We start from the raw sequence: 27,086 nt of genomic DNA, 5'->3' as shown, positions 1-27,086 counted from the left end.
GAGAGAGAGAGAGAGAGAGAGAGAGAGAGAGAGAGAGAGAGAGAGAGAGAGAGAGAGAGAGGAGAGAGAGACCAGGAACAGTACAGAGGAAGTGTCTTTGTGGAAGCTCGCAGACAGCAGACAACTTTCAGGACTCTCTCCTTCCGCTTCGCTGAGGCAGGGTCTTGCCTTTTCTGCCCTACTGTGTGCTTCAGGCTAGCTGGTCCATGAGCTTCAGAGTGATGTTCCCGCCAGGATCTGCTGTCTTATCAGAGGAGCACTGGGATAGCAGATGTGATACCACCTCCAGCTTTTGACATGGTTTCTGGGGCTCAAACTCAGGCTATCAGGCTAACACAGCAAGCTTTCATCCATTGAGCCATCTTGCTGACCCACATTTTAAAAATCCAATTAAAGCAATGCATAGGGACATCCTTTAAGCATGAAACAATAACTTTTCATTACTGTGGGGGGAAGGGGACAATTACAAATCTGAACAAAATCATCTACTGCTTACTTGTAGCATTTCAGGAAAGATACTAAATAGTCATTCCTTTCCTACTTATCACATTTAATTGATACAATGTATAAAGACTATCTCTTTTATTAATTAATAAGGATAGAAAAGGTATTACTCTGTCCAGTGACTAGATGATGGGCAGTTGGTTTTAATTCACAACTTCATTTCTTAATTATGAACAATTAAGTCTCTTAAGATTCACTATGATTTTTGTTTGTTTTTATTTCTTGAGATAGAGCCTACCTTTGTGGCCCAGGCTGGTCTGGGACTTACTCTGTAGCTTAAACTTAAGATCTCAGATTTGTGGTGCTCTTCCTGCCTCAACTTCCTTAGTCTTGAGTTTTACAGATGAAAGCTCCTATGTTTGGATGATTTTTGTCGTTTTGAGATAAGATATATTTTTTCTCACACCATTGCATTTATTATTTTATGAAATCCCAAAGAGTAAAGACTACACAAATGCTAGTCTTAATGTGATTATGATTCCCCCCTCAATTAATTTAGATAATTGGCATCAATTTTATTGAACAAAACTGGAATAAGAACCTTTGGTCTTTTTTTCTCAGTTTTGAAAAATAAACAGCAAACAAATTTCATTGATTGACCCATAAATATACTTCTTAGGTATAGAATTTTGTATAAGGCTGGTTGTGAGAAGTAGCTAAGAGAAGCCACCAGTCCGTGGGAAATGTTTAGGGAGTGTTAACTTTAACATGGCTGACTCTGTGTCACATGGGATTCTGGATGAATTTCTTTTAGAAAATCTTAATGGCACGCAAAAGTGAGGCTATGACGTTAACAAGCTTGGAAGTGTGAAACTATTCATGATCATTCTCAGCACTATCATATAGTAAGAAACAGGCATCCTGGAGGAACCAGGGCCTGGCTGGAGTTTATTAGATGCCCAGAGAGGGATCAATAGTGACAGTAAGGAAATGAGTAATCTAGTAAAAATTAGTTGTGGGTTAGTATGAATTTCTGTCAAACAAGGTCAGGTAAATGCACCATATTGGAAACTCCATCTGGGCAGACTTGCATTTGTGATGCCCATCGGCATTGTTGTTTATCCTCTCTTCAGACAAAGTAGAGAAAATCATTTCCCAAGTACAGGTTCTATGTCAAGGTCACCCATGATGTCAAACCACGTCTGAGCCTGAGGGTCTTACTGTCCAAAGCAGACTGGCCTGGAACCTGCTTTGTGAATAAACCTTTGTCAAGAAAGGATGCTGCCTGTAAGTAAGGATGGCCTGTGTTCTCCATCCTTCAGGTTGAAGAGTGAAGATGCGGCCTTACTTCCTGGGAAGCTAGTGTGGCTCTGTCTGCTTCCCACTGACCTTCACACTTCAGCCAGGGGTAAAGGAAGTCATTGTGTTTTCTTCTCTCTTGAATGTTTGATGAAAATCATATCAGCAAAGTATCACTTACAGGTGATATTCTGTCTGACATTTTCTTCTGTGTGTGTGTGAGAGAGACAGAGAGACAGAGAAATGCAGAGATGCAGAGAGAGACAGAAGCAGACATAGAGACAGAGACAAAGTGACAGAAACAGAGGTGTATATTATAGTTGGCAATGTAGTACTTTACCTTTCTTTCCTTTCTAACCCCTAAACTAAAGGTGACAGTTGATGAAACTTTTTTTTTTTGCTATGATTCTCTAAATTTCTGAGTTGTATTTATATTTACAAAATAAAGCTTTAGTAAAGCTATTTTTTCTTGTCCTGTCCTTACTCCACCTCATGGTTTATGTTGTTTGGAACATGCCAGTGTGTTTAAGAGATTGCCGACCAGGGTCTACTTAATGTGATATAGGATCTACAAACAAAACCACACTATGCCCAGATCTTTTGCTGCCACATTCTACCTGGGAAGTAAGATGATAAAGGACTCCTAGAACAGTCTTGCTTAAGGTATAAAAAGAAAAACATTTAGAAGTGTAGTAGATAGGGCTTTACAGTGAAGGAAATGTGACACTTGAGAGGGAAAGATTCTGGGCACTGGGTTAGTGAGTGGAGAATTCCCTGGTGTGTATGATTGCAAACCATGGAGGTGGAGAGGTGGCTCTGGAGCCATCATGTCTTCTACACCAAGTCCCTTCTTTCCCCATCATGTTAAACTTACCATCCAGATCATTTTGAGTAAGTGACTTGACTTTTTGGTACCTTAGTTGCATCCCCTGTAGAATATAATTACTAATCCCAGTACACGACAGAATGAGGCAAGAGAATCATGAGTTCAAGGCCAGCCTGGACAACACTAGGGATTCAAAGTCATCCTGTATATATCAAGACACTATCTCAGAAGAGCATAGGCAAACCAAAATAGATGCATGGCCTGGGGTTGTATTAATTAAACGTGTTTAAGTTTCTACAGAGCCCCAAATACTGCTCAGCACCCTCTTACCTTGTTTCCTTTTCCATCCTTTAGTTGCCTGAGTCACCTTGGAGTCAGCTTTCTACATGATCTCCTGCCCATATCGCTCACGTCTACCCCTCCCACATCTTGGGACCTATAGTAGCTACCCCAGTTTCCCATATCTCTTCTTTGTGGGACTCTGGGCCTCCTGTCATGACAGATGATGTTTATATTATATTAGCGTCGATTTTCTCCTAATTGGTCCAATAATTTTAGCTAATGCACTTCTCTGCCATCTTAGGAAGTTTATGTATAGAAATTTATGCAATGAATATGTGTTCTGACAAATATAAACAGCATTCCTGTTTATAATATTGCCACACAGCAACCTTATAAATAATATGTACTTATTTATTTGTAAATATGAATATTTATAACATATTTATAATTATGTATTTATAAATAATTCCATCAGTAAATGTAACCAAATGGAAGGTGATTATACTGTAGTATCTATAAAAAGGGGAAGGCATGCAGGAGGTTTAGAGCTATCCTTCAAACTCTTGATGGATAAAGACAGAGATTAAGACAATTTTGATACTGGGAAAGAAGAACTAAAATGGGATGATTCTTGGGAGAGGAACATCTGAGGTGGATCTTGAAGGGCAGAGACAGTGAGTAACTCCTGCTTCAATGGTCCAGGAATCACTTATGGCCCTCAGGGTAAACTCCAAATTCTAGAGCATGTTGCATGTGGCTCAGCTCCTGGCCAATCTCGTTTCTTACTGCTCCCCCCCTTGCCCCAGTGTTACCTGTTCAGCAACTCGGAGCTCCCAAAACAAACTGTTCCCTCTTGGTTTGTATTTGCCACAAATGTTCTCCATCCCTCCCATTCCCTTGTTGTCCTTTTCTGAATCACTTATACTTATTTGCCAGTATTTGGACTGGTTGTAGTTTCCTGCCAATTGAACTTTCTTCCTAGTGGCTCCTGAGCCTTTGAGGGGAATCTTTGTCAGAGGTTTTCAGATTGTGTTGTAGTTATTGCTCACAGGTTCCTAAGAGGCTTTCGGGGTCTGCAAAGATAAAGTATATTACTTTATAAAGTATATTATTGCAAAGATAAATACTATTTCTATTTTCATAGAAATAATAGAATGGCAATTGCATTTTCACTCTTACATGCTGTATGCAGTGGAGTTTTTAAAAATTATCACCATAGATTAAAATTCAGGAGAGAGGTAGAAATGTAGCTGTCTATTAAGCCAGACACTCATAGATTTATAGGTAATTAGTGACTCATTTTCACTATTTTAAAAACAGTTATTTCCATAACAATAAGTAATTTATATATTATTACATAACACAGTAATGTCATTAAAATTAATCAATATATATTTATAAAGTCCTAAAATGAATATTAACAAAGTTCAAAGAAGACAAAATTTCTTTAGGGTCTCCTTTTTAAAAAATCACTTTGTTGAAGGCTCGAGAGATGGCTCAGTGTTTAAGAACACTAGCTGCTCTTTTAGAGGACCCAGGTTCAATTCCCAGCACCTAAATAGCAGTTCACAACTGTCTACAACTTTAGTTCCAGGGAACCTGACCCCTCACACAGACTATGTATGCAGACAAAATACCAGTGCACATAAAATAAAAATAAAAATAAGTAAGTTATAAAAGCATCACTTTATTGTCATGAACTCACAAATAAAAACATCACACAGATAGATTATGCTAACCATTGAAGCAAACACTTGCCCAGTCTCAAGCCATGCATCCCATGAACCTTTACATGTGTGTCATTTCACATACACGCCCAAAAAGAAGAAGGACAAAAGAAAAGGGGGGAAAAACTATGACAGCATTGAAAAGTAGAACATCAATTAATTTGATATTCTATTTCACAACTTGTGCCTTTTCTCTGAATTCTGACCTTCCTCATCTTCTACTGTATCCTTTTTGGTCTCCTCTCTAAATGGTACACTGTACCCACACTTTTATGGAAACATCCAATATAGGCTAGGATTCACCTATGGAAAGGTCAAGCGCTTTCTTTCTTTCCGAGTTTTGGTGACCTCATTTAACATTTATAATTGTATTTTTATGTTCATCCTTTTTTCCCCAGTAACTTCTAAGTTTAAAGGAAGTTTTATACCAAAGGTTTGATGTGCCTGATCACTCAGCATAACTTCCTGATGTCCTGTGCTCTAAGCTGTTTAAAAGTGTTGGTTTCTACTCTGTGAATCCCAGGATCTGGGACAGTTCCTGATTCACTATGAAGTCTTAATAAATAAAGTGTTTAAAAAACAAGACTCAATCTGCATATATACACATTTGTGGAGTTTAACACAAAGGTCCATTTAATATTTAATTCAGCTGGGCTAGTGTTACCCAATATAGAGAATTTATACATGAGCTAAGCCGGTACCATCTGAAACTCTGAACCCAGACCTCTGTCCGAAGGATGCCCATGACAACTTTAAAATGAGCAGTTACACTCTGATGCTCGAGGGTGCAACGCCTAAGTTCTTCTAGCACAACTATCCTCTGAGCGTGCACTGTGGTCCAGTGTGTAACTTTCTGCCCCTCGTCTCCCTCACATGAAACTGCAGTGCTCTGAGGTAGGCAGACTTGCAGGGGCGTTTGAAGACTGGCTGTGTGCTCTCCCTCCCGGCCTGCCATGATGGAGCGCTCACCGGGCCCTGCCCTCTGATGGTTTGCTCCCCTCAAGTTTTCTGGCGGTTGTTGCACCTTCTCGTCCACACCGTGATCTCTGCACACGGAATTTTGATCTCTTTTCTAACAACTGAAGCCTTGCCATTATGAAAGAAGTGTATGTTTTAGAGAAAGTTTAAACTTCTTGGGGAGCAGCTCAACAACTACACGTAATCCTTTAAACAACCTGAGCGTTCTACAAGCCCTCCATCAGTCCATGGACATTCTTGTGGAAGACATTTGATTGGCAAGATCTTACTAATCAGGAAAGCATTTGGGGCAAACCCGAACAGGGTTCTAACACCACGTTAAGCTCCATGCTTCAATGTCAAGGAATAGCTTCTTTTTCTTTCTTTCTTTTATTTTTTTTCCTGAAAACATTATGGGAATATCAGAAAGTGTTTCTTACTGAAGATGAATGATTATTCCTAACAAAATGGGAGGAGACTTGAGCTTCAGCTAAAAGACATCTGAAAGAAAAGAGGAGAGGAAAGAAGAAAAGAGAGGAGAAGAGTGAAGGATAAGACAGGAGAGGGGCTGGGAGAAGAACGAATGAGGAGAAAAAGACAAAAAGAAACAGTAATCAAAGAAGGAGAAGGTGGTGGCAGAGGAGGAGGAAGAGAAGGAGGAGAGAATTGAGAAGAGGAAGAAAGCTCTAAACCAAGGTGGGATGGGATTGGCTGAGCTGGGCGGTAAGTTGTTGCAGAGACATGTAAATAAGAGCCAATCACGGAGGGTGTAACTGCCCTTTTTTCTCTCTTTGTACCATGAGGGTAAGTCTGTCTAGACAGGGTTTGGTGTGGTGGTTGAAACCTGGAAAAAGATTCCCACATAATCATTTCATAGCTTTATGGCATAAGTGACATGCATAACACTTCTATGCCCTGGCGTCTTCATCTGTGCATTGGGAAATTTGTCATGACTCAAAAATGTTACTTATTAAAATAGCTAGGGTGGACAAATGAAATATTAAGCCATTTAAATTTATGCTACTGCTCATAAAAACCCTACAATTAACCTAGTTAAAGGTCCAGAGAAATGGATGAGTGATTAAGAGCACTGGCTGCTTTTTCAGAAGACTCAGGTTCAATTTCCAGTGTGCGTGGAAATGATTGCTCACAACTATTTATAGTTCCAGTTCCAGGGCACCCACAGTCTTCTTCTGGCTTCCTGGGGCACTGCATACACACGGTACACAGACACACAAGCGGACAAATCACCTATAAATATACAATAAAAATAAATATTTTGAAAAAAACATTCAGATTGTTAATATCTTATATCCAAAGGTATGAATATATCAAATATTTTGCACTTCAAGGCAAATAAAGATAAACTAATATGTACAAGTTTCCATGCATTATTTGGGGGGTTCTTGAGACAGAGTCCTACCTAGAGGATGTGTGGGTTTGGGAGTGCTAGAGACGGTGTCCTACCTAGAGGAAGTGTGCCAGTCTCTGGGTGAGGCAGGGTTCCCTCTGCACAGCCTAGCCTCAGTCCTCACAGCTGTTAAGGGCTCGAGTCTGTGCACATTTCAGCTTCCTCCTTATGACCCAGAGTGTATGGGAATCTGACAGTGATCTGGTGAGGGTTAAAATAAGGTTCGACCAATAATTGCTCAACCACTGTGTATTAATTAGCAATAGTTTAGCACTACTTGCAGTTTATTCCAAAGTATTTTTAAGCTTTTAAAAATTAGATTTCCATGATATATATTCCAGTCTTCTTTTGCTTTTAGAATCTTTGATACTTTCTTTGTATAAACAAATAGTAAGCAACTGAATTCAAAGTCTCTATTTTGTACGTTTATTTTTTATAGGAACCCTTTCCCCCTGTAAGACAGGTGTCTTTCTGGGCGTTTTCCTTCCTAGTTGAGGTCGCTGTTAAATCCGGTCTGCAGATTTCAACTTAGCTTCCCTCTTGTATAACCCTGAGCTCAGCAAAGAACTTCTTTCTTGGCTGTGTTTTAGATAATGCTATTTCTCATCTCCCTTCACTGCTTGTTCTGTTCTGGGCTTTGAGACCAGGAAGGGGTAGGTGAGTGATGTGGCGGAGTCCCAGGAGAACTATCAGTAATTCCAGGACTTTACCTTGAGAGTCTGGATCTGGTACACACGGCACCAGACATGTGGTTGGGAAGCTCGAAGCTGCATTTGAGTGTGATTGTACAGAACCTAAATTAGACATTTCAGATAGGAATTCTGTTTACGCGTTATGTTCAGAAATGCATGCGTCTACATACTGGAACACGTTCACATCAAATCTCACTGCATAATTTTCCTTCTCAATGGAGGTCTGATTTACTGGTTTTCAGAGCCTAAATAAAGCTGTACTGTGGGAGGACTGTGATGTCCCTTAACTGTTACTTCTTGGTGGCCCCACTGCTAAAGACTTGTTCCCAAGAATGTGGCCTATTTTTTGAGAAGTTGTCAAATTTTAGTCAGTGGCATCCTCGCTAACCTGCAAGTTTCCTGGCTGCTTGCTCTTCAGTGGCTCACTAATGTACTAGAGCCTTGGCTGTCTCTGGGTGCCCAGAGCAGATGCTGCCACCCCTCAGGCTGTGGCTGTGTGGAGACTTTTCTCATGCATCTTCTCAACCGTACCTGACCTAGTGTTGGTTATACTTACTGAACAATTGTGTGATCCGTGCACATATGAGTGTGTGTATGCATATGTGTACTATATGTGTTTGCATATAGGAATGGGTAAATTCATATGCAAGTACATGTAGAGGCCAGAGGTCAGCCGGGTGTCTTCATTGAGTCCTCCCATTATTATTATTATTATTATTATTTTACTTTTTATTGCTTCTTTGTGAATTTCCCATCATACACCCTGTCCCTTCATGTCCACTCTCCACCCTTGCGACTCCCGCAAAAGGAAAACAAATCTCACAGTGGAGGCTGCAGCGTGTCGCACACTTCAGACATTTACTTGGTTCGCGGAAGTCCATTGCAAAGAGTAATTGGTCCGGTTCCAGATCTGCTCCCGTGTCAGTACTGGATCCTCACTGGGACCCCTCTGGATAGCCTGTTGTTGCGCTGTGTTGTGGAGGCCCTGCAGCTTTGGGTCTGTAGGTCTGACCTCCTGACTGGGCCAGCAGTTCATAGATGGAGTAAATGTTGGCATGGGTCAACTCAGAGCGCTAGCTTGGGCCTGGGTGGGAGCCGGGTTGGTCAGTCCTGCAGCTCTCCACCAGCACCAGCTCTCCCACTGTGCCCGGGCATGAGGCAAGGCCAGCTCTCTCTTACTCACGCCTTTGGGGTAGCTCACCCAGGCCCGACGCCAGGGCCAGCTATTGTGCTGCCAAGGCCAGGCCAGGTGTGTGTGTGTGTGTGTGTGTGTGCGCGCTGAGGGTGAGGGATGGGGCTGGCTCTCCCCGTGGTTCTCGAGCCTTCCGGTGTTAGCTCGCCTGCCTGCTGCATGGGTGGGGTGAGAGGGAGCAGCTTGTGTCCACCTCACAGCAGACTAGGGGCAGGATCTGCTCTCCTGTGCCTCTGCTCTTGGGCCAGCTCCCCAGCTTAGGCTTGGAGACTGAGTCTTTCACTTGCCTCAGTTGTTCATTCTGTTCCAGGCACCTTTGCCCCTTCCTATCTGCTGTGAGTTCATGAGTGTGGCACTTAAATCCAGAAGTCTGTAGTTCACAGCTCTGCTCCCCACCAATCTGCTCTTACATTCAGTCAGCCTTCTCTTCTGCGATATTTTCTGAGCCTTCCTGGTGGGGCTTGAAAAAGATGTACCATTTAGGCACGAGCAGCCTTTAATGTACTTTCTCTGGTAATTATCGTTTTGCAAAAAAAACGTAATTGCGAAAAATGAATATTATTATCTGTATTATACAGATGAACAAACTGACTTCAAAGGCAGGAAGTTCTCCTGTAGTAACTAGTGGAACCAAATGAAGTTCTCTGTGGCTCCACCACTGTTCCTCAGTGTCCGTGCTGCTCATGATGAATGTTTTTCTCTCTCTTTTAATGTATCATCTTCTGCTTCCCTTATTGAATCTCTATTTATGTTTAATTTTCAATTTCTGGGAAGAAGGCTACCAGTAAGATCAGCTGATCCTCCACGATGTCATGTGGTACCAGTGAGACTGGTATCTGGGCACAAAGTCTGTCACCTTCTAGCTCCAAGGCATTGACATGTCCTTATCTTCTGGCCTTACTCTTCTCATCTGCACACTGAGAGTGACAACAGCCCCAACAGCTCCTGCCTCCTGTGGTCATTACATGTCCTAAGTGGTTTATTTTATATAAGATGCTTACAACAGACCCTAGCTGATAGTGAGGGGTACTTATTATTTTAGCGAGGATTATCTGGATGAATTCACTGAGCCCTTAACTGTGGAATACCCAGAAAGTGGCAATTAGGGTTTAATGATTTAAAATAGCCAGCAACAGAAGCTGGTAATTTTCCCTCCACACAGTTAAGCAGTTCACACTTCCAGGGCTCTTCAAGGCAGCTGATTCAAGCACCTTGGCTCAGACCTCGCATCTGCCGTCTCTACAGAGACACAGATCAGATGGCAAACACCACAGGGAAACTGGCCGTTCAGGAAGTGGCTCACTGTCCTCTGGTAACCACTTCTCAGTGTGTAAACTGAGTCATTCCTCTGTGGTTAAGGCACAGGTCGAATGGTCTTGGGCAGGCATTTAACTTCCTTTAACTTTCCCTCAGTATGTTAGGAGTGAGCTCTGTAGTCATCTCTTGTTGAGCTCCTCTCAAGAGAAGGGGAACAGAAAGAAATCAGTGTGAAAGGAGAAGGACTGAGGAGCCAGGGAGCTTGTACCTCAGTGTCTGTGCTGTGGGGTTTGGAGGAGGTGCACGCTAGCTGCTCACTCTGAATCTGGAATCACTCTTCCTTTGGGCAGTGTGGCACCATGGGAAAACAGACTTCACAGTAAGATCTGGGTTCAAATCTTGCCTGTGTCACCGGGCCAATCACCCTTCTTCTGTCACATATATTCCTCATCCATAAAGTGAGCATAGACAGTGCCTTCTCCCAGAGCTGTGATGACAACACAGCCTTGACTCCCTGCTGCAGATTTCCCTGCTCTTAAGAGGAACGGCTTCCAACTTTTATCTTAAAGTAATAGAGACTTTAAAAACAGATGCCCTTATGCTTTTAGCTCCCAAAGTCTGCACCACTCCTTTTATCCCCCAATGCATGGCTGTGTCTTGGCCCCTTATCTGGTGTTTGGAAAGTCCCCCTGTTTACTGTGGATACTCAGATACCTTTGCCAGAGGGAGGGGTAGTCAACCTGTTAGTTTATATTAGCGAGATAAACGTAGTTGTAAAAGAGAGAGATAGGAGAATACAAGAAATAATGAGCCTGTGTCTTCAATGCCATCTTTAAATTTTTGAAGTTAGAATTCTAGCAAACATTATTATTATTATTACTATTGTTATTTTACAAACTGGTGTGAGATTTCATTTTATTTCTTAGTCTTTAAAGAAATAGACAATTTAGAAAAATTGAAAGTTACTCAGGGAAGCAGAGGCAGGCGGATCTCTGTGTGTGTTTGGGACCAGGCTGATGTACAAAGTGAGTTCAGGACAGCCAAGGCCACACAGAAAAACTCTGTCCAAAAGAGGAGGAGGAGGAGCAGGAAGAGGAGGAGCAGAAGGAGGATCAGGAGGAGGAGCAGGAAGAGGAAGAGCAGGAGGAGGAAGAGCAGGAAGAGGAGGAGGAGGAGGAAGAGGAAGAAATTTAAAAAGTATAGTGAAAACAAAATAAAGGTAGAGCTCGCGACAGAACTTTGAAATGCAAATGAGCGTGGAGGTGCCCTGCTGGCCAGTGATAACAGGCTGGCCGCAGTACTGTTTCCTCCCAGGGTAAGACATAACATTTTCTTCTGCCTGTCTTGGCCCCAGCTGAGACTTCACAGACCGTATCAGACACGAGCATGGAGAGGGATCCATATGGACAGAAGCAGAGGAAGCCCAAGGGCTGGGCCCTGGTGCCTGGGCAGAAGGACCACCAAGGGTCAATAAGGAAAACAGGGCCAGAATGACCGAGGCATTGGATGGAGTTTAGGCCAGAGAACTGAAATGATTCAGCTGTTTGAGCTCAGTGTGAATGAAGTGTGTTCTCCACTCAGCACAGGGCAGCGTGGGGCCTGAGGGAACCTGACTTTTACAGTTATCCAGAACACTAGAGAAACACACCCACGTACGTTAATACTAAACACAGAAAGGAACAGATCTGGGTACAGGCAAGAGTTCTGTGTATAACAGAGCATGTCCCTCACTCTTTATTTATTACTATTTGGCTCGCCCTGCTCACCCCCGCACAAGCCAGAAGACCCCTCGTCTGTGCTTCTTCCCTCAAACCAGGCCTGCTTTGAGAAAACTCCCCATTTCCAGCAACCCACGAGCCCGCCTCGGGACTCAGCTTTTGACCGTGTGTGGGCACAATTCCAGCCCTAGCTGACTGGTCACAGTTCTCTCCTGAGCTCTATGAAACCCGCTTGCTTTAGCCTGAGTGTGTGACTTCATTACCTTCCCCCTGTGAGGTCCACGAACCCGCTGGAGAGCCGACTCCCAATAACCTGCCTTTGTATGCTCCGCTTGGCTCGAACTGACTTTCTGTGCAGGTGGGGAAGCCTAGGAATTACAAACTTCTTTTTCTTATGAAATCACTTGGATCTAATATATCAGAGTTTAGACATGTTTGCATTCTGCTTTATATTTTTACAAAAATGATATTCATCCCTTTGTCCCCATTGCTGTCTAGAGTATCTTTGTACATGGTAGGATCTTGCTAAATATTTAAATGAAGGAATGAATGAATGAATGATCAGTCTTTGTTTTACTATAGTTTGAGCCCTACTTCAAAATAGTTGTATTTTCTGGATTTATCCCATTTCAGCATGTTGTTATTCCTATTGGCCTCATTTTCCTTTATTCATACCACCAAGATGTCAGCAGATCCACTGAAAGTGAGCATAGGCTGCACATATGTCTAAGTGTGAGTGCATCTGTGAGCTTCAGTCTCTCCATCTTTTTATGAGAGGGCGTGTCCTGGGGTGTGGCTCACACAAGTACTCTCATGTCCATAGCCTCAACCCTGGGGAGAGCAGATGACAAACGCATCAAGAACTGAACGAACTCCAGCGAAACTGGATTTCCATTATGTAGTTTCCACTCATATTCCTAGAGCCACACATCCAAACAGCAGCGGGGCAGGAAGACAATACTTCCCTAAGAGAAAGCACAAGCCAGTTTTTGTCTCAAATCTGTGCAGTGAAACTCATCCTGTTTCTGGTTTGATGGATGAAATGTGGCGTTGTTGAGAGAAGAGGCAGGAGAGCAGGCAGCAAATGAAAACGGATGAGGACAGGCTATAGTTGAGAAGACATTTTCAGAGAAGAGACCCGTTTCTTTAATGTCAGCCCTGTTTTGCTGACTGTCTGAGTTACACAGACATATCATCAAGGAAGATTCCGAGGCCCCTAGGTTTGCTAATTGCGTCTCAGAAATCTCAGCCAGCTCTGCACCCAAGGCTCTGCTAAGAAATCGGACACACATGGTTTAAAACTCTTTAACAACATGTATGGTGAGGGGTCTGGACATTCTCATGTGCTTTCATTGTTTCTTGTTTCTGGTGGGAGAGGGAATAATTAATCATCTAGTATTGATTATATTTAAGATAACAAACTTAATTATTTGTCTTCTGGATCCAACTAGTTGTTTCCAAATAGTTCGCTTCCTGACCTAAACCAATTTATACACAACTCGAGTCAAAGTCAGCAGTAAGTGGTAGTTGACCTGCGTGCTAAAATTAGGATTTCCATCTCAGCTGTCAGTCATCTTCACTATCTGTAGGTGACAGATAACACCAAAGGGTCTCCTGGTTTTTCCACCAAAATTCCATTATGAGAGTACTTGTGCCACCGCACGCTGCTGTGCTCACACAAGTAGCATGCACATCTCTGTTAAATATGTCAGCTGGAAAGCCCGAGGCCCTGACTACATGGGCACATCACTACACGCGTGCCAGACCGAGATCCACTCAGGACAAGAGCGTTCTCGTAGACTTGTGGACCTCTGCAACACCTCTGGTCTCTCCCCTTAAAACAGGAGTTTGTCTCTGGGCTTTATTTGTATGCTCTTCTCTTTTCTAACCTCCTATTCCATTTTCACTTATCTAACAATCTACGATGGGAAAACTGCCCAAATTAAGAGATACTAATCTTAAAAAGGGGGGATATACTAAATGATAAAATTCAGCTTCTGAGAAGCATGACAAAGAAAATGAATTTATTCACATTGGTCTCCCTTTTGTCTTAAGTTATCCCCAGTAAGGCATTAAAATGTTGATCAAAATTTATCAAAGGTTAAAAAAAAAAGAAAAAAGAATGGTTTAGTGTCAGTAGAAGTGGCATGAACATGGCAGCCTGCCCTTGCCCCACAAGACCTCCAGGTGGAGCTGTTGGCCCAGACATGGAGCGCAGACATCACGCTCAGTTTATAGCTGGATTTTCACTTTTTCAAAATATTTTCTGTCTCTACAGATGTGTTCTTTTAAATGGTCAATAAAATTTTATAACCGCTATTTGAAAAATCGCAAGATTATTGTGATTTGTGCTTCCTGGGCAAGAATATTTCTTTCCGTCCAGACATACTCAGCCAGTCAGGTGTCTATCTGCATTGTTCTGTGGCCTCTCTTTTCTGCCTTCCTCTCCTCCCGAGCACCCACAGGCTCAGCCACAGACCCTTGAGCTGTTGTTGGGACTCACCCAGGCGTCTTAGCTATGCCTTAAATTTAAAATAAATTTCCTTGTTCAGCTATAGTAACTCAGCTCCATGCACTCTGAAATGGCAAGGCCATCTTTATACAAATGCCACCAGTGTGTGGCATATATACAAGCCAGTGTGTGATTTGAGGGTGGGCAAGGGATGGTCGTCACACACTCGAGACGTTTTGAGGTCACTTATTCAGTGCCCCTCACTGTCTACACGTTCTCTGGGAAAGCGTTCCTAAGTGAAATCCAGGAGTGGAGTTTGTAGCCTGTTTGGAAGGATTTGGAGCCAAGAGCAGTGAAAATGTTGCCAATAAAACAAACAAACCAAAATAAACCAACAGGAAAGACAAAACAAAACAAAACAAAAAAAAACAGTAGGAGGAGTTACAGTAGGGCAAAGTTTGGAATTTTTAGGATTGACTTTTAAAAACAATCAGCTAATTTTCCTCCGTGTCCTTGTTTCTTTTCTCTCACAGGGGTTCGTGAGCAAGCTGGACGAGTTCATTCAGTGGCTAAATGAAGCCATGGAGACCACTGAGAACTGGACTCCACCTAGAGCAGAGACGGACAGCCTTCGGCTGTACCTGGAGACACACCTGGTAGGCAAGATCAGGTTATGTGGGCTGTGTCTGCTGAGGGTCAATGGGATGCTCATGTGCTTAGGTCCAATATCAATTTTAGTTATCAGGGATCTTTCTGATATTCATTGTATGCTAATGAATCCAAGCCTTAATGGGGTTAAACCGCAAGCTGAACATTTGCAGGCGTTTCAAGCAGTAAAAATGACACCTAAGGCCTCCATATATCAAAGCTTTTTCCAGAAGGGCCTCTATTTTAAAACACCTTAGAAAAATCTTATTGGGCCCATGTTCTCAAAAGTGATGATTGAAGATTTTCTTCTTCTTTGAAAAAAATAAATGAATAAAAGAGAAAAATTTGATGACCATTCTGAAGCTTTCTAGAATTCTTGTAAAATTAATGAGCCTCTCATTATCAAGAAGGTCTATTTAATCTGTTCTACACTTGGCTGTTTTAATAAAATATTTAAAATGATGATCTCCATCATTTCTGCTGCTACGTGGATTTTTCAGCAGATAATTAATTCAACTGTCATTACACCGGGTCCCGTGCTTAGGGAAAACCAGGGAGTAGTCGTAGAAAACACTTGGATGACTATGCTTTGAGCCTGTGTAACGCAGGAATTTTAGAGCAGGGTACACTTGACGGACCTCAGGAGGTTTGTACTGAATGCGTCAAATGGCCAATATCAATTACAAAGGGGTGGGAACCACACAGCGAAGTGTGACAAAGCATGACGAAAAAGCACGTTGTCGTAGGAAATGAAAGCTCAAGCTTTAGGGATCTCATCTTTATTCCTTTCACCGATAGCATAAAATTGACAAAAGCAATGAACACCAATCCTTGGGTGGCCGACTGTGGGGCTGATTTTTGCCCCTCTTACATGCTCAGAATCTGGGATAAGTAAGCATCATGAAGAGTCCTGGGCACAGTGGAGACGGATAGAGGGGGGACATGAAAGAAGGAATTGTAGTTTGTTTAGTGCTGGGTTTTGCTGCATGTTTTCTGTAATTGCAGGTAAAATAGCCTCAGAATCAGTTGTCGTGTGCAGTGAGGCCTGTGGATGATCAAGGATGGCCTGGTGTGTGAGAAGCCAGTGGCCCTAGGGGCCTCTCTTGTGCCGAGTTTTCAAATACTGCCCTTAGCACTCAACTCCCTGTAGAATACTGTTCCCATTTTTGGGGGGAGGACATTTTCATAAAAGCAAGATAAAGATATTCAGTGCTTTATGATGTAAATTATATTAATTAGAATGTCAACTTTTCACTGGCATTGTTCTGACAGAAATTCTAATCTGTGTTTAAACAGGACTATATGAACTTTATTTCACATCAAGTGTGCTGTCTTAATTTTCTTGATTTAATATTTTATGGAAAACACACGTTCAGCTCTTGAGGTTCCAGAGGGCACAAGGGCATGAGGGCACCTTAACTGTGGTTCCTATTGAAAGCCAGGCGAAGAAGCTGTAAGCCCATGCTCTTCCCTCTCAGAGTGACAGGGTCCTTCGTAACCATGCGTATTCCTGTCGCGGCTCTATTTCAGGAAGTCTTGCTTGACATACTTGCGTTGGCCTCACATTATTCTAGCCCAAAGCTAACATTGTCTCCTATGAAGGAATCTTTTGTATTGTTCTGTCTTACGTAGGTGCAACTAACTTCATGGATCTAATGCTAATTGAAATGTTGCTAATACAGTGGAAGAAGTAAATTCTCATTCAATTGAAATTGTCACCATGTCTGCTACCTTACTCCATGTGGCTTTCACAATCGCAGCCCTTCTTAGAGGTGGCACTGATGAACTCAGGCATCCATGTTTGTCCCAGACAACATTCTTATCCAGAACACGGCTTAGCAGCCACCTGCTGTGCAGCACTGAGGTCCTTCTGGACATATACCTCTCTTAACAAGTTAACACTTGTTTGGAGGAATACTTTTTTTTTCTGTGGCCGTTCTGGCTGGAATAGGAGTGTTATAGGGTAGTTTGGCTGTCTGTCCTTCTCAAATGTGAGCTACTACGGTTTGCAGGCCAGCTTACTGAATTGACTTCTGATGTCATGAATAATAATGTGTGATAGCCATGCTGTCCTGTGTTTGGCTTGCTGTGGACCACTACGGAAATCACTGAGAGTCACTGGACTCCTTACCAGGTCAGTTACCCCAGGACAAGACTCAGCTTCATTCAGTCCATAGAGCTTCCTTCCCTAGCTGCCATCTGTATCTTACTGCATCACCGGTGTGCTGAATTAATACTTGTGTTAGTCCCGAAAGGAGGCAAAAGCCTACATTTCTATAAAACTAGACAGACGAGCCTACAGATTGGATCTCAGCTCAATCTACTCAAACCCCTCCCTGATGAAGCAATAGGGTTTGTAGTGTTACTCAGTAGTAGAGGTCATCAGATACTTTAAACCCTTTGATTTTCTAGATTCTGTGGTTCAGTTTTGAGGAGTGTGAGACCTGAGAGTGACTGTCTTCTCTGGTATAATATGTGTTGGAATAGCTGGCATCTTCTAATATTTACTTGTAAAGAAAAACAAATACCCAAACAACAGTTGCATGTTTATATTTTGATACTTAATTCAATTAATTTTGCATGATGGTAGCCAAAGTTTTGTTGCTTTTTTTTTTTTTTATTCCAGCACAAATCAATTAAAGCTTTATAATGTCTCTCTGAGAGAGACACGGGAACTTTATTTTAGATGTAGGAAACAGTTTGAAATTGTCATGGTACACGAGCGATTTTCCATGATAATTAATCATCTGCTTGCAACCTGGCTGCTTCTTCAAAAATGCAATTCCCATCTTTCTGGAAACTGGCATTTTCAGGAAAATGTCATTTGGAGGTGGTATGTTATGAACACTGGCCATTCTATTTCTCTTAAGCCAATTTTAAAAGCAGCATTGTATAAATATATTACTGGGCAGCCTCCCCTTTCTCTCGCCCTCCTTTACTTTTGTCCCTTTTCTATTCTCTTCAAAACCAGCTTTATTGAAGTGTTTGGCCTGCAGTAGATTGCATATTTTAGAGTATGAAAGTTAACAAGCTTTGACAATCCGAAAGATCCTCAACCAAAGTCATGATAGGGAGCGCATTCATCACTCCAAACTTCCTCACAGCATTTTGCCTTCCTTCAGCCCCTGCCAGCCTCTGCATCCCTAAGCAGCTGCTGATTCGCTTTGTTACTGCCCTGTTGACTTGTGCTTTCCCCCATTTTACAGGAGCAGGACCAGCCCACACGTGCTCCACTGCGTCATAGGCCTGGTTGCGCTCTCATTCGGCATATTTGCAGTGAGCGATGTCATCACTGCCTCTGTCGGTTGTCCTGTCTGTGTGTTGACTAGTGTTCCACGTGTGCATGGACCACGTTGACTCCTCAAGTTAATGATAAGCACTAGCTGTTTTCCCCATGCTCTTTCAGCTTATGTGCATCCGAGTGGAAGCGCAACATAGGAAACACTGTGAAGGGCTCTGACACGCCAGGGGATGCCGCTTGGCTAGAGTGCGTGCTGCACTAGCCATTGCGATGTTCAGATTGCTTTTCTTTAGGGAAGCATTTAGGAGTAAGGCAGCAGAGTGGGCCACCCTGGCCAGTCCACCGTCTGTCCAGGTGGTGCTGGAATGACGGCTCTCATCTCTAGAGTGCTTGGAATACAAGTCTAAGCCACCAAATGAGGACCATATCATAGGCATCCACCAGGAAAACCAACTAGAGCTTTGCTTATCTACAGCCAATCAGAGCACCCGGGTGTGTGTGCATGTGTGCATGTGTGTGTGTGTGTGTGTGTGCCTGAGAGAGAGAGAGAGAGAGAGAGAGAGAGAGAGATACTACTAAAGTCTAACCACACTAGACAGTTGGGCAAGAATTAGGAACAACTAACTAAGGGCAGAGCCAGGATCACACTGGAAAGGAAATTTCATAGCTAACATGTTGTATCGTGCAAAGGTGAACCAAGTGTACATGGCCTGGGAGTTTTAAAGTTGTTATAAGAACTGTCTCACCACGTGTCCCAGGATGTCAGGGAGCGCACTGCAGAGCTCAAGCTGGCTCCAAGCTCGCAATTGCCCGTCTCTGTATCCTGAGTACTGGAGTAGCAGATGGTTCCACCACCACTCTTGTCTTAAGAAGGAGAATTCTAAATAGAATTTGATAGCCGAGAGCCCTGTCACAAAATGATGGCCGTGCATTCAAAACTCAGGTTCATATGAGTACCCAAGAGCGCCAGGCAGTTACTGAGGAGCAAGAGCAGTGGTTCTCGGCCTTCTGAATGGTGTGGCTCTTCAGCATGGTTTCTCAGGCTGTGGTGGCCCCAACCATAACATTATTTTCATCGCTACTTCATAAATGTAGTACTTCATACATTTATGAATTGTATGAATTGTTATGAATTGCGCTGTAAATCTCCGTGTTTTCCGATGGTCTTAGGTGACCCCTAAGGGGTTATTCAGCATCCCACAAGGGGTCGTGACCCACAGGTTGAGAACTACTGTACTAGTGTGCAGTGAGTGGAGCTGGCTTCTCTTGGTGGCTTTCACTTGAACAGAGGCAACTATAGGTTGGTTATATGATATAGTCTCAATTGGTAAAAGTTAATAGGATAAGTGAAGGAGTCCAGATAAAAGGTTTATTGTTTTCCTAGAGGTAATTAGATGCAGCCCTCAAAGGGCAGATATCGTTCTGGTGGACAGAATGAAAGCACAGAGCATGGGCAGGGATTTCATAGGAAGAGTAAGTGAGGGTGACTGAGACTTGGCTTGAGCCTTGCAGGTTGGTGCTGGGCAGTAAGGGAGCCTGAGCAATGTTAAATTGCCCAGCGTTTCTCTGGGGCAGTGAAGGCTTTGGCTTTGTTTCAAAACAGGAGAGTGACAAGAATCAATCACAAATCCCATGGGGTTAAGGCCAGTGTGGCATAGATTAGCTGAATAATCACAGTGGAAAATGGGCGTGAGTAGAGTATTTGATGTTCTAGCACAGACTAGCAGTTATCATGCTCAAAAATGTGGATTTTGACTGGTGGTGTGTGGATATGAAGAGCTTTCATAAAGTGGGTGACAGTAAAATGGTTAAGACCCCCTGTTCTCTAGACATCAGGTCTCCTCGTGCGCTTTCTATTACTTCAGCGTTCTTCCTGGTGTTAAAAACAGCTACACACAGGTGCTTTGCTTTCTTCCTGGTTTACATTAGCCACGGGTCAAAAGCAGCAACTGCACTCCAACTTTATCCCTTTGCATGGCTCCACAGTAGCCATTTGTGAGTGTGCTATTATTTATTTTAAGCAATCCTTTATGCTAGATGTTTAGGTCATGTGTAATTTCAGGCTATGCTTCTGTGCTCATGCTTAGAACTTACTCATCTTGGTTATTGTTGTGTGTCCTTACATGGGGACTTCCTGGCTAAAAGGCCATGCACACTCAAAACCTTCATCTGTTGCTAAAGCGCTTGCAATGGAGGTGATGCAGTTTGCACTTAGTGCCTGGGCATGCCCACTGCAGTCTTGCCAGTGAATCTTGTTGGCTCACTGCTAGGCTTTGTGTACTACTTCACAGGGGATGCCTATTGTACTTCTGACATTTTGGGTGGAGCTGACTTCCTCTCCATGTTTGGGGGAGTCGTTTGACCTTCTTTCCTTGGGTCTGTCTGTTCAGTACCTTAGCCTGTTCTGTCATTGTTACTTCTGGATTTACACGAGCTTCTTAAATATTAAAAGAATTAATCCCTTGTCTGCGTTTTGAATGGAAACTATTTTTAAAGGAAACCATCAAGAGGTCTCTTGCAAAAGAACAGGGACATCTCAACAATCTGTACTGGTACTCAGGCAGGCCCAGGAAGCTGGTGTAAGGTCTCTCCCTCCCCCCCCCCAACCCCCCCGGCCAAACAATGCCTGGGCTCCTGTCCCAGAAAGAGCAGTGTGTTCCAGGGAGGAGCTCTCCTAACCTAGATGTGAAGGAGAGAGTTTAAGATCAGAGAGTTCGTAGGTGAATTTGGAGTTTAAGGACTTTAGAATAGTGAGAACAGATGGTGAGGGGAAAGGTGGGGACAGAGAACAGGAACAGACTAGAAGGAGAAATCAGAGATCCACACCAACCCCTGCTTTTGAGGCACATCCATGTTCAGTGAGAAATGTCGTTCAACATCTGTTTGTCTACCCTGGTCTAGTCTAAGGCACTCTGCACTACTCCCAGCAGAGTATAGGTGAGATTTGGACGCAGTGGCAGTACGAAAGCTGCTGAGCGCAGTGTTAGGTGTGGGTGAACCAAGGTACTGTGACCTCATCAGTTCACAGAGAACAATGTGTACTGTGGGCTGAGAAAGGGTTCAGTCCTTGTCTTTCACTCAATGTTCATTTAAAGAGAAATATTAAACTATGCTCAGAGGAAAAGAAAATCAAACAACATGAAACAGCACAAAATAAAAAGCAAAAACCTCCCTCCTCCTGACTAACCCATGTAAGCAGTTTGTTCTGTGTTCTTCTGAGCCTTTTAGCGTGAGATGAGCACATTTTAAAGTTCACGTTGGATATTCTCTTCGGAAACTTAGACATGTTTCCATCAGTAGACGTAAATCTCAGGTGCATTTTCACAGCCCCTTAATATTTCATCATGTGGATGTGCCCCAGTTTATTTGATTAAATCCTGTCACAGCAGGCATTTTAGCTGCCTCCTTATTTCTGCTTTCTTTTTCAAATAATGTCCCATGAATATTCAGGCTAAGTAACACTGGTGGAGAATCTTCCTGTCCCTTTCCAGTCAATTTAGGGACTCCATGGAATCAAACACCTCTCATACTCTAGGAGCAGCTTTCACTGTAGCTGGTAAACACTGAGGCAGATCTGTGAGACTTTTTACAGAACACCCTGCTGATCCCTTTTGTTCATTTTAGTATTGGTACCTGCAATTTGAGCTGGATGCCACAAGGTGGCAGAGGAGCACCAAAATACATTTTTTTTCTTGAGGAACCGTCCTTATTGTGTCCTTACACTTAATCTTCATAAACACAAATTGGATTTAACTGGCATTGTGTTTGGTTAGGAGAATAATCAGCAAAACTATGCACACACTTGTCATCACTATCTCGATCTTTATGTTCTGTATCTGATAAAAATCAGTTTTATTTCTATCCCAAAAAAACCAGTGCACTGCTCACTTTTTCCCAAATACATCTGACTGTTTGTCTTTGCTTGCCCTCCTGTGTCTATCTCTGCTCCACTTTTCATTGCTTGAAGTTAAGAGATCACAGAGCTTGTTTCTTCCTGCTGCCCACCTCTCCTGCCTCCTTTACTCCACTGAGATGATGGGCAGCTATGGCCTAAGCAGGTTGCGCTTCACAACAGCACTGGCTGCCATGGGCTGTGCCGCTCAGCTAACGGGGCTCAGCCAGCCAGACTTCAAAAGCCAAAGCTGTGCTTTTGGCCCAGTTGCCTACCACCCCTTACAGCCCCAGGAGCAAGGCTATGGCCTTAAAGGGGCTTTGAAGTTCCATTTGATTGCCCGCCTTGACTCCCATCAGTTCAAGGTGTGGCTGAGTGTTTAGCAGGAAACAACACCATTTCTCTTCTTTGGAGAATTTGAAATTCTCAGTTCCCGCCCCCCGAGTCCTTTGCCTTAGTGGGTGGGGATGGAGGTCTCTCAGGAATTACAGCATGTGGGCAGTTTGTCACTGTTTGTTGCAAAGAGGCGGAGTAGGAAGAGTGGGAAGCTCATTTTGGACATGTGACGGTCATAACTGCATTCCCATGCTCATACAATTTGTTCTGTGTGTCTAGGAGATACATGTGTGTTAGATTTTCAGTTAAAAGGGAAGTTTAAGGCACGTGAGAACTGCGCTTTTCCTATTTGCTTTAAGGGCTCTTAAGCTGTAATATTCAACAATTCTCACTATTTTGAATATATATATATATTTTTAGACAGTAATGACTGCTTTTAACTAGATAGCCAGAGAAGTGCTGTGTTTATCAAGGACTGCATGTCCAGAACTGTGGTAAACTGGGCAGTGAGGAAAGGTTTGAAGATAGGCCTTGCTTTCTGTGGCCCAGGACACAGAAAGCACAGGACACAGACCAATGATTATAGATAAGGAACTCACAAGAGTTGGGGGTACATACCTAGGTCTTTCCCTTTATACCTCAGACATAGGTCTCAATGTACATATCTTATTACATGGACTTTTGAAATCTTCAATCAATTTATATGGCATAAGCAATAAATACTTCAGATCTTTATATTAGCCAGAAAAAAATACACCTGTCATATGACTGTTTTGAAGCTGAGATAAGCAATGGTAGGGGAAGAAGGTTTTTCCATTTTGGGGACTCATGCAGATCATCCTTGAATACTTGAGAACATATGGTCGGGTTGACTCTCATATTTTAAAGAGGTTGAAATTCTCCCCACCTGCCCACCCCTCAACTGTTCTTCTGTGACTGTTGCTACCTGAGGGACAGCTGTGTTTCTTTGTTGTCTCTCCTCTCATCCAGGCTCACCATGCATTGAGTCCTGGATGTAGTAGCTAAACAAATGAATGAACTTTTGTAAAAGCAGTGTTTTAGCCATTACCACACAAATTCTAACCAATGTTACAAGTTCTCAAACTGTGATCACCTATCCTCAACCACTCACAACCAACTGGACCCTGATTACTCCACTTCCTGGGTGTTGGCTGGTGAATTGTGACAGGAACAACACCTGGAGAAAGGCACAAAGATTTTCTTCTGTTTGGAGGGGTGTGATTCATCTCTTTTGGCAAGATAAAGCAATTAAGAAAATACAATGAAAATAAAAACGATAACCCAGTTATTAGAAGGGTTAAAAAATTCTCCATCTTTAAGATTACTACTTAAAAATATGAACACTGTATATGACTAGACAGGATGTTAATGACTTGACATTACAAAATTTATTAAATTTATTTTTAAAGTGGTTTGGTCCCCCCTTTCAAATGCATGAAGCGTGTGGGAGTTGGAATAGATCTGCCCCAGGCTGCCAAAACAAATTTTTAATGGAACTGGAGTCCTTCAGGGATTGTCCTAAATCCACATAATATTCTTAAGTCCTGGTGTTTGCACTGGGACCTGTGTATTAGCAGATGTACATGTGAATAATATACGTATACCCATCCATCACCCTGGCGACTCCACATCCTGAAGGGCTCCCGCACATCAATTATTCCACCTCAGGGGGTACAGAGATATTTGGGCTAGCATTGACCTCCTTTTCAATCAGGGCCTCCAAACAGTATGTTCTGGAAGTCAAATAGTCCCTTCAGACAGAAGCTCTGTTTGAGAATGCGTTTGGCCTAATGTCGCCATGCTGAGAAGTCAATGTGATTACCTGTGTCAGGTGTGGAAGCAGCATCCAGAGAAGCAAATGAAAATTCCGTCACTCAGAGTCACCGTCAGCGGCCGGGATCTGACCCATCTATCTACATCTTGCATAAGTTATTAGCCAGTCTATCAGGAAAGAGTGTCAACCTCAGTGAGCTGCATCTACTTTCACACACAAAAAGCAACTCTGAAATAAATTAGAAGTTGCTTGAGAAGCTAGATTCACTTTCAAAGGCTTGGAGCCATTTTTATGAACCGAGACCTCAGGAGCAAAGCCTTCTTAGGAGGAATGGCTGTTTGTTTTAAAGGAAAACAAAGACTATTTTTAAACACATGGTTTTGATAAAAAAAAAAAAAACTTGGAAATTATTTCTTAAATGCATGAAGCCCTCTTCTTGAGCTTCTGCTATTATAGCCGAAGGCGTGTTGCGATTGTTGTAACTGGTAAACCAACCACAAAGGTAGCCACTTCATTTTGTTGGGAAAACGGACAATTGTGGTAGCAGCTGACCATTTATTTAATTGTGTGGTAAGTACCCTATGATGAGAGAGTAAAGTTAAATTGATGATTCAGGCTACCCCAGCCAGGGTACAGTTTACATGGCAATTGTGCTGGGTCATCTAAGTGTAATTGGCAAGTAATTCTGTAAGTGAAGGAACATGACAGCTCATTTACATGGTGTTCACTGAGTAAAATTTGGGGACATTTATCAACTACTCTCGAGTGCAGAGTGATTGTGTTGATGTCCCTGGAAAGCTGCAGGCTGCTGGGAGCTGGCTTGGGGGTGAGTCCCGAGCTCCTTTCTGCAGCATGCTAGGCGGTTCCCTCTGCACTGAGTGAGATCATGGCTCTTTTCTCCAGGAGCTCACGGGTGGGAAACAGACATGACAGTAATGTTAGCAGGGTGCGGTGCGTGGAGACTTGGAGCTTGCTGAGGTGCTGTGGATATGTGCTGAGGGAGGGCTAGTTTTCACGGTGGAAGATCAGGGAGGCCTTGCTAGGGAGGGGGACACCGAATGAGATTTTAAAAGATGATGGGACTTCACTGAAACAGCACTTGCCAGGCAGAAGCACAGTAAGAACAGAATTCTAGAACAAGTAGACAGGAGCTGCAATCAGAGAAGCGCTGAGCCTGACACATAGGCCTGGCTAGCCATTTAAGGACTTAGGAAGAGGTGGGCCTCTATGTGAGCTGTTTTGAAGACAGATTATTTTGTGCAGTAACAATTACTGTGCTCTGATGACGTAGCAGGGGCTCTGTTCTGTGTGTATCAGGGGATCTGTATCTTTATTACCACACAGGAAATTGGCACTAAAGTTCCTTTTACAAATGAGGGAACGAAATAGACAGGGGTTGCCCAGAATTAAACGGAGAGCAATGGAGGAGCCTGTGCGGTTCTGAAGCCCTTGCTTACCCCTAGCACTAAGCCTGCACCTTGCTGTCAGCTTCCTTAGTGCTGAGGTTCTAGACTAACTCTACTCTATGCTCACCACGCCCGCCAGGCTCTCAGCCCTCAGAAGGCGACGGCGGCCATTCTGGTCAGAGTCACATTTAGTTGCGATAGCACGGCCTCTGCACTAACACACACGTGTACAGTATCAGGGAGGCCGTGGCCAGAGGCGCTGTAGGCGACGTGGGAAGGGGAACAAAGAGGCTTGGAGCTAAGGCAGTGTTATAGAGGAGGCATGGAGGAGACACACGTTGGTGATTGATTGACATGTGGATCTTGTTGGCATATTCCTGCATCCCTTCTGATTTCCAACCGAGGCCCTGGAGAGATGACTTGGCAAAGGAATCTAGGAACAGGGAAGTTCACACTGCTCTTTACAGAGCTCTTAAATTCCTAGGAAGAGCTCAGGATAAAAGTTAGAAGAGACTTCCCCAGAGATGGCTAAAATTAGAAGGGACAAGCTGGGGACAGAACTTCCCTGGGGCAGATGAATGGTTAGATAGACTTTGGGGATCTATTCTCTTTGAAAATTCTCTAGCTTAAAGTAAATAAAACTTCTCCTGTTTCCCTTTCTAAACTACCTAGATGAAAAAAATAAAAGAGAGATAAAAATCAAAGTATCCAAGGACTGGAAAATATTTCGTCCAAATGCCTTGATTATAGATAAAGGAACGGAAGCCTAGAGAGTTACAAGACACACTGGAAGGCACGCCCTCAAGGCAAGGAGGACAGGAGCATTGGCTTCTTGGCCTTATGTCTCACATAGGAACATTTTTGGTTTTGGTGTTCCTGTGGGCGAGCCACTGGTGGACAGTGACACAAAAGCAGCAAAGACACAGTACTTTTCCCCAGGAAAATTAGAGTATTAACAACGAGTTTACCTGGCACAAAGCACCCTAGGACATTTAGGCAACTGAGAAAGGGTGGGGTGTGTTGATGCTCGCCTTTAACCCCAGCACTCAGGAGGCAGAGGCAGGTGGATCTCTGTGAGTTCAAGGTCAGCCTAGTCTACAAAGTGATGAGAGCCAGGACTATACAGAGAAACCCTGTTTCAAAACAAAATTCCTAAGACAGGATAGAGAGATGGCTCAGTGGTCTTCGGGGACTTGAGTTCAAATGCTCAATCCCCCTACAAAATGCCAGGCATGCACACACCTGTGACCCAGCACTGGGCACTGGACTCCAGAAGCTCACTGGTCAGGCAGCCTTGCCCAGAGGGTGAGTTTCTAGTTCCAGGGAGATAGCCTATCTGGGCAGTGAGGAGCTATAGAGTAAGACACATACTGCTTAGGCCTCCACAGCATGTGCAGGAGCCTGTGTGCTGAACATTGAAGTGCATGCATCACACACCTATACCACACATACATAGCATACAACACACACACACACACACACACACACACACACACACACACACACACACA

General features: G+C 43.3%; 1 protein-coding gene across 2 annotated transcripts in view; it reads left to right on the top strand.

The window, feature by feature from the left end:
- Positions 1 to 27,086, top strand: part of Akap6 (A-kinase anchoring protein 6) — a 436,130-nt gene that overhangs the window by 193,258 nt on the left and 215,786 nt on the right. For both annotated transcript variants that reach the window (XM_055608602.1, XM_055608603.1), the window contains exon 5: positions 14,791 to 14,913. In XM_055608602.1, coding sequence (XP_055464577.1) covers positions 14,791 to 14,913 — 123 coding nt within the window. The remainder of the gene's footprint in view (positions 1 to 14,790; positions 14,914 to 27,086) is intronic.

This window comes from Psammomys obesus, unplaced genomic scaffold, assembly GCF_907164565.1.
Source record: "Psammomys obesus unplaced genomic scaffold, mPsaObe1.curated_primary_1811, whole genome shotgun sequence".
NCBI lineage: Eukaryota > Metazoa > Chordata > Mammalia > Rodentia > Muridae > Psammomys > Psammomys obesus.
The sequence above is the reverse complement of the archived record's forward strand: the minus strand, read 5'-3'. Positions and strand labels throughout refer to the sequence as shown.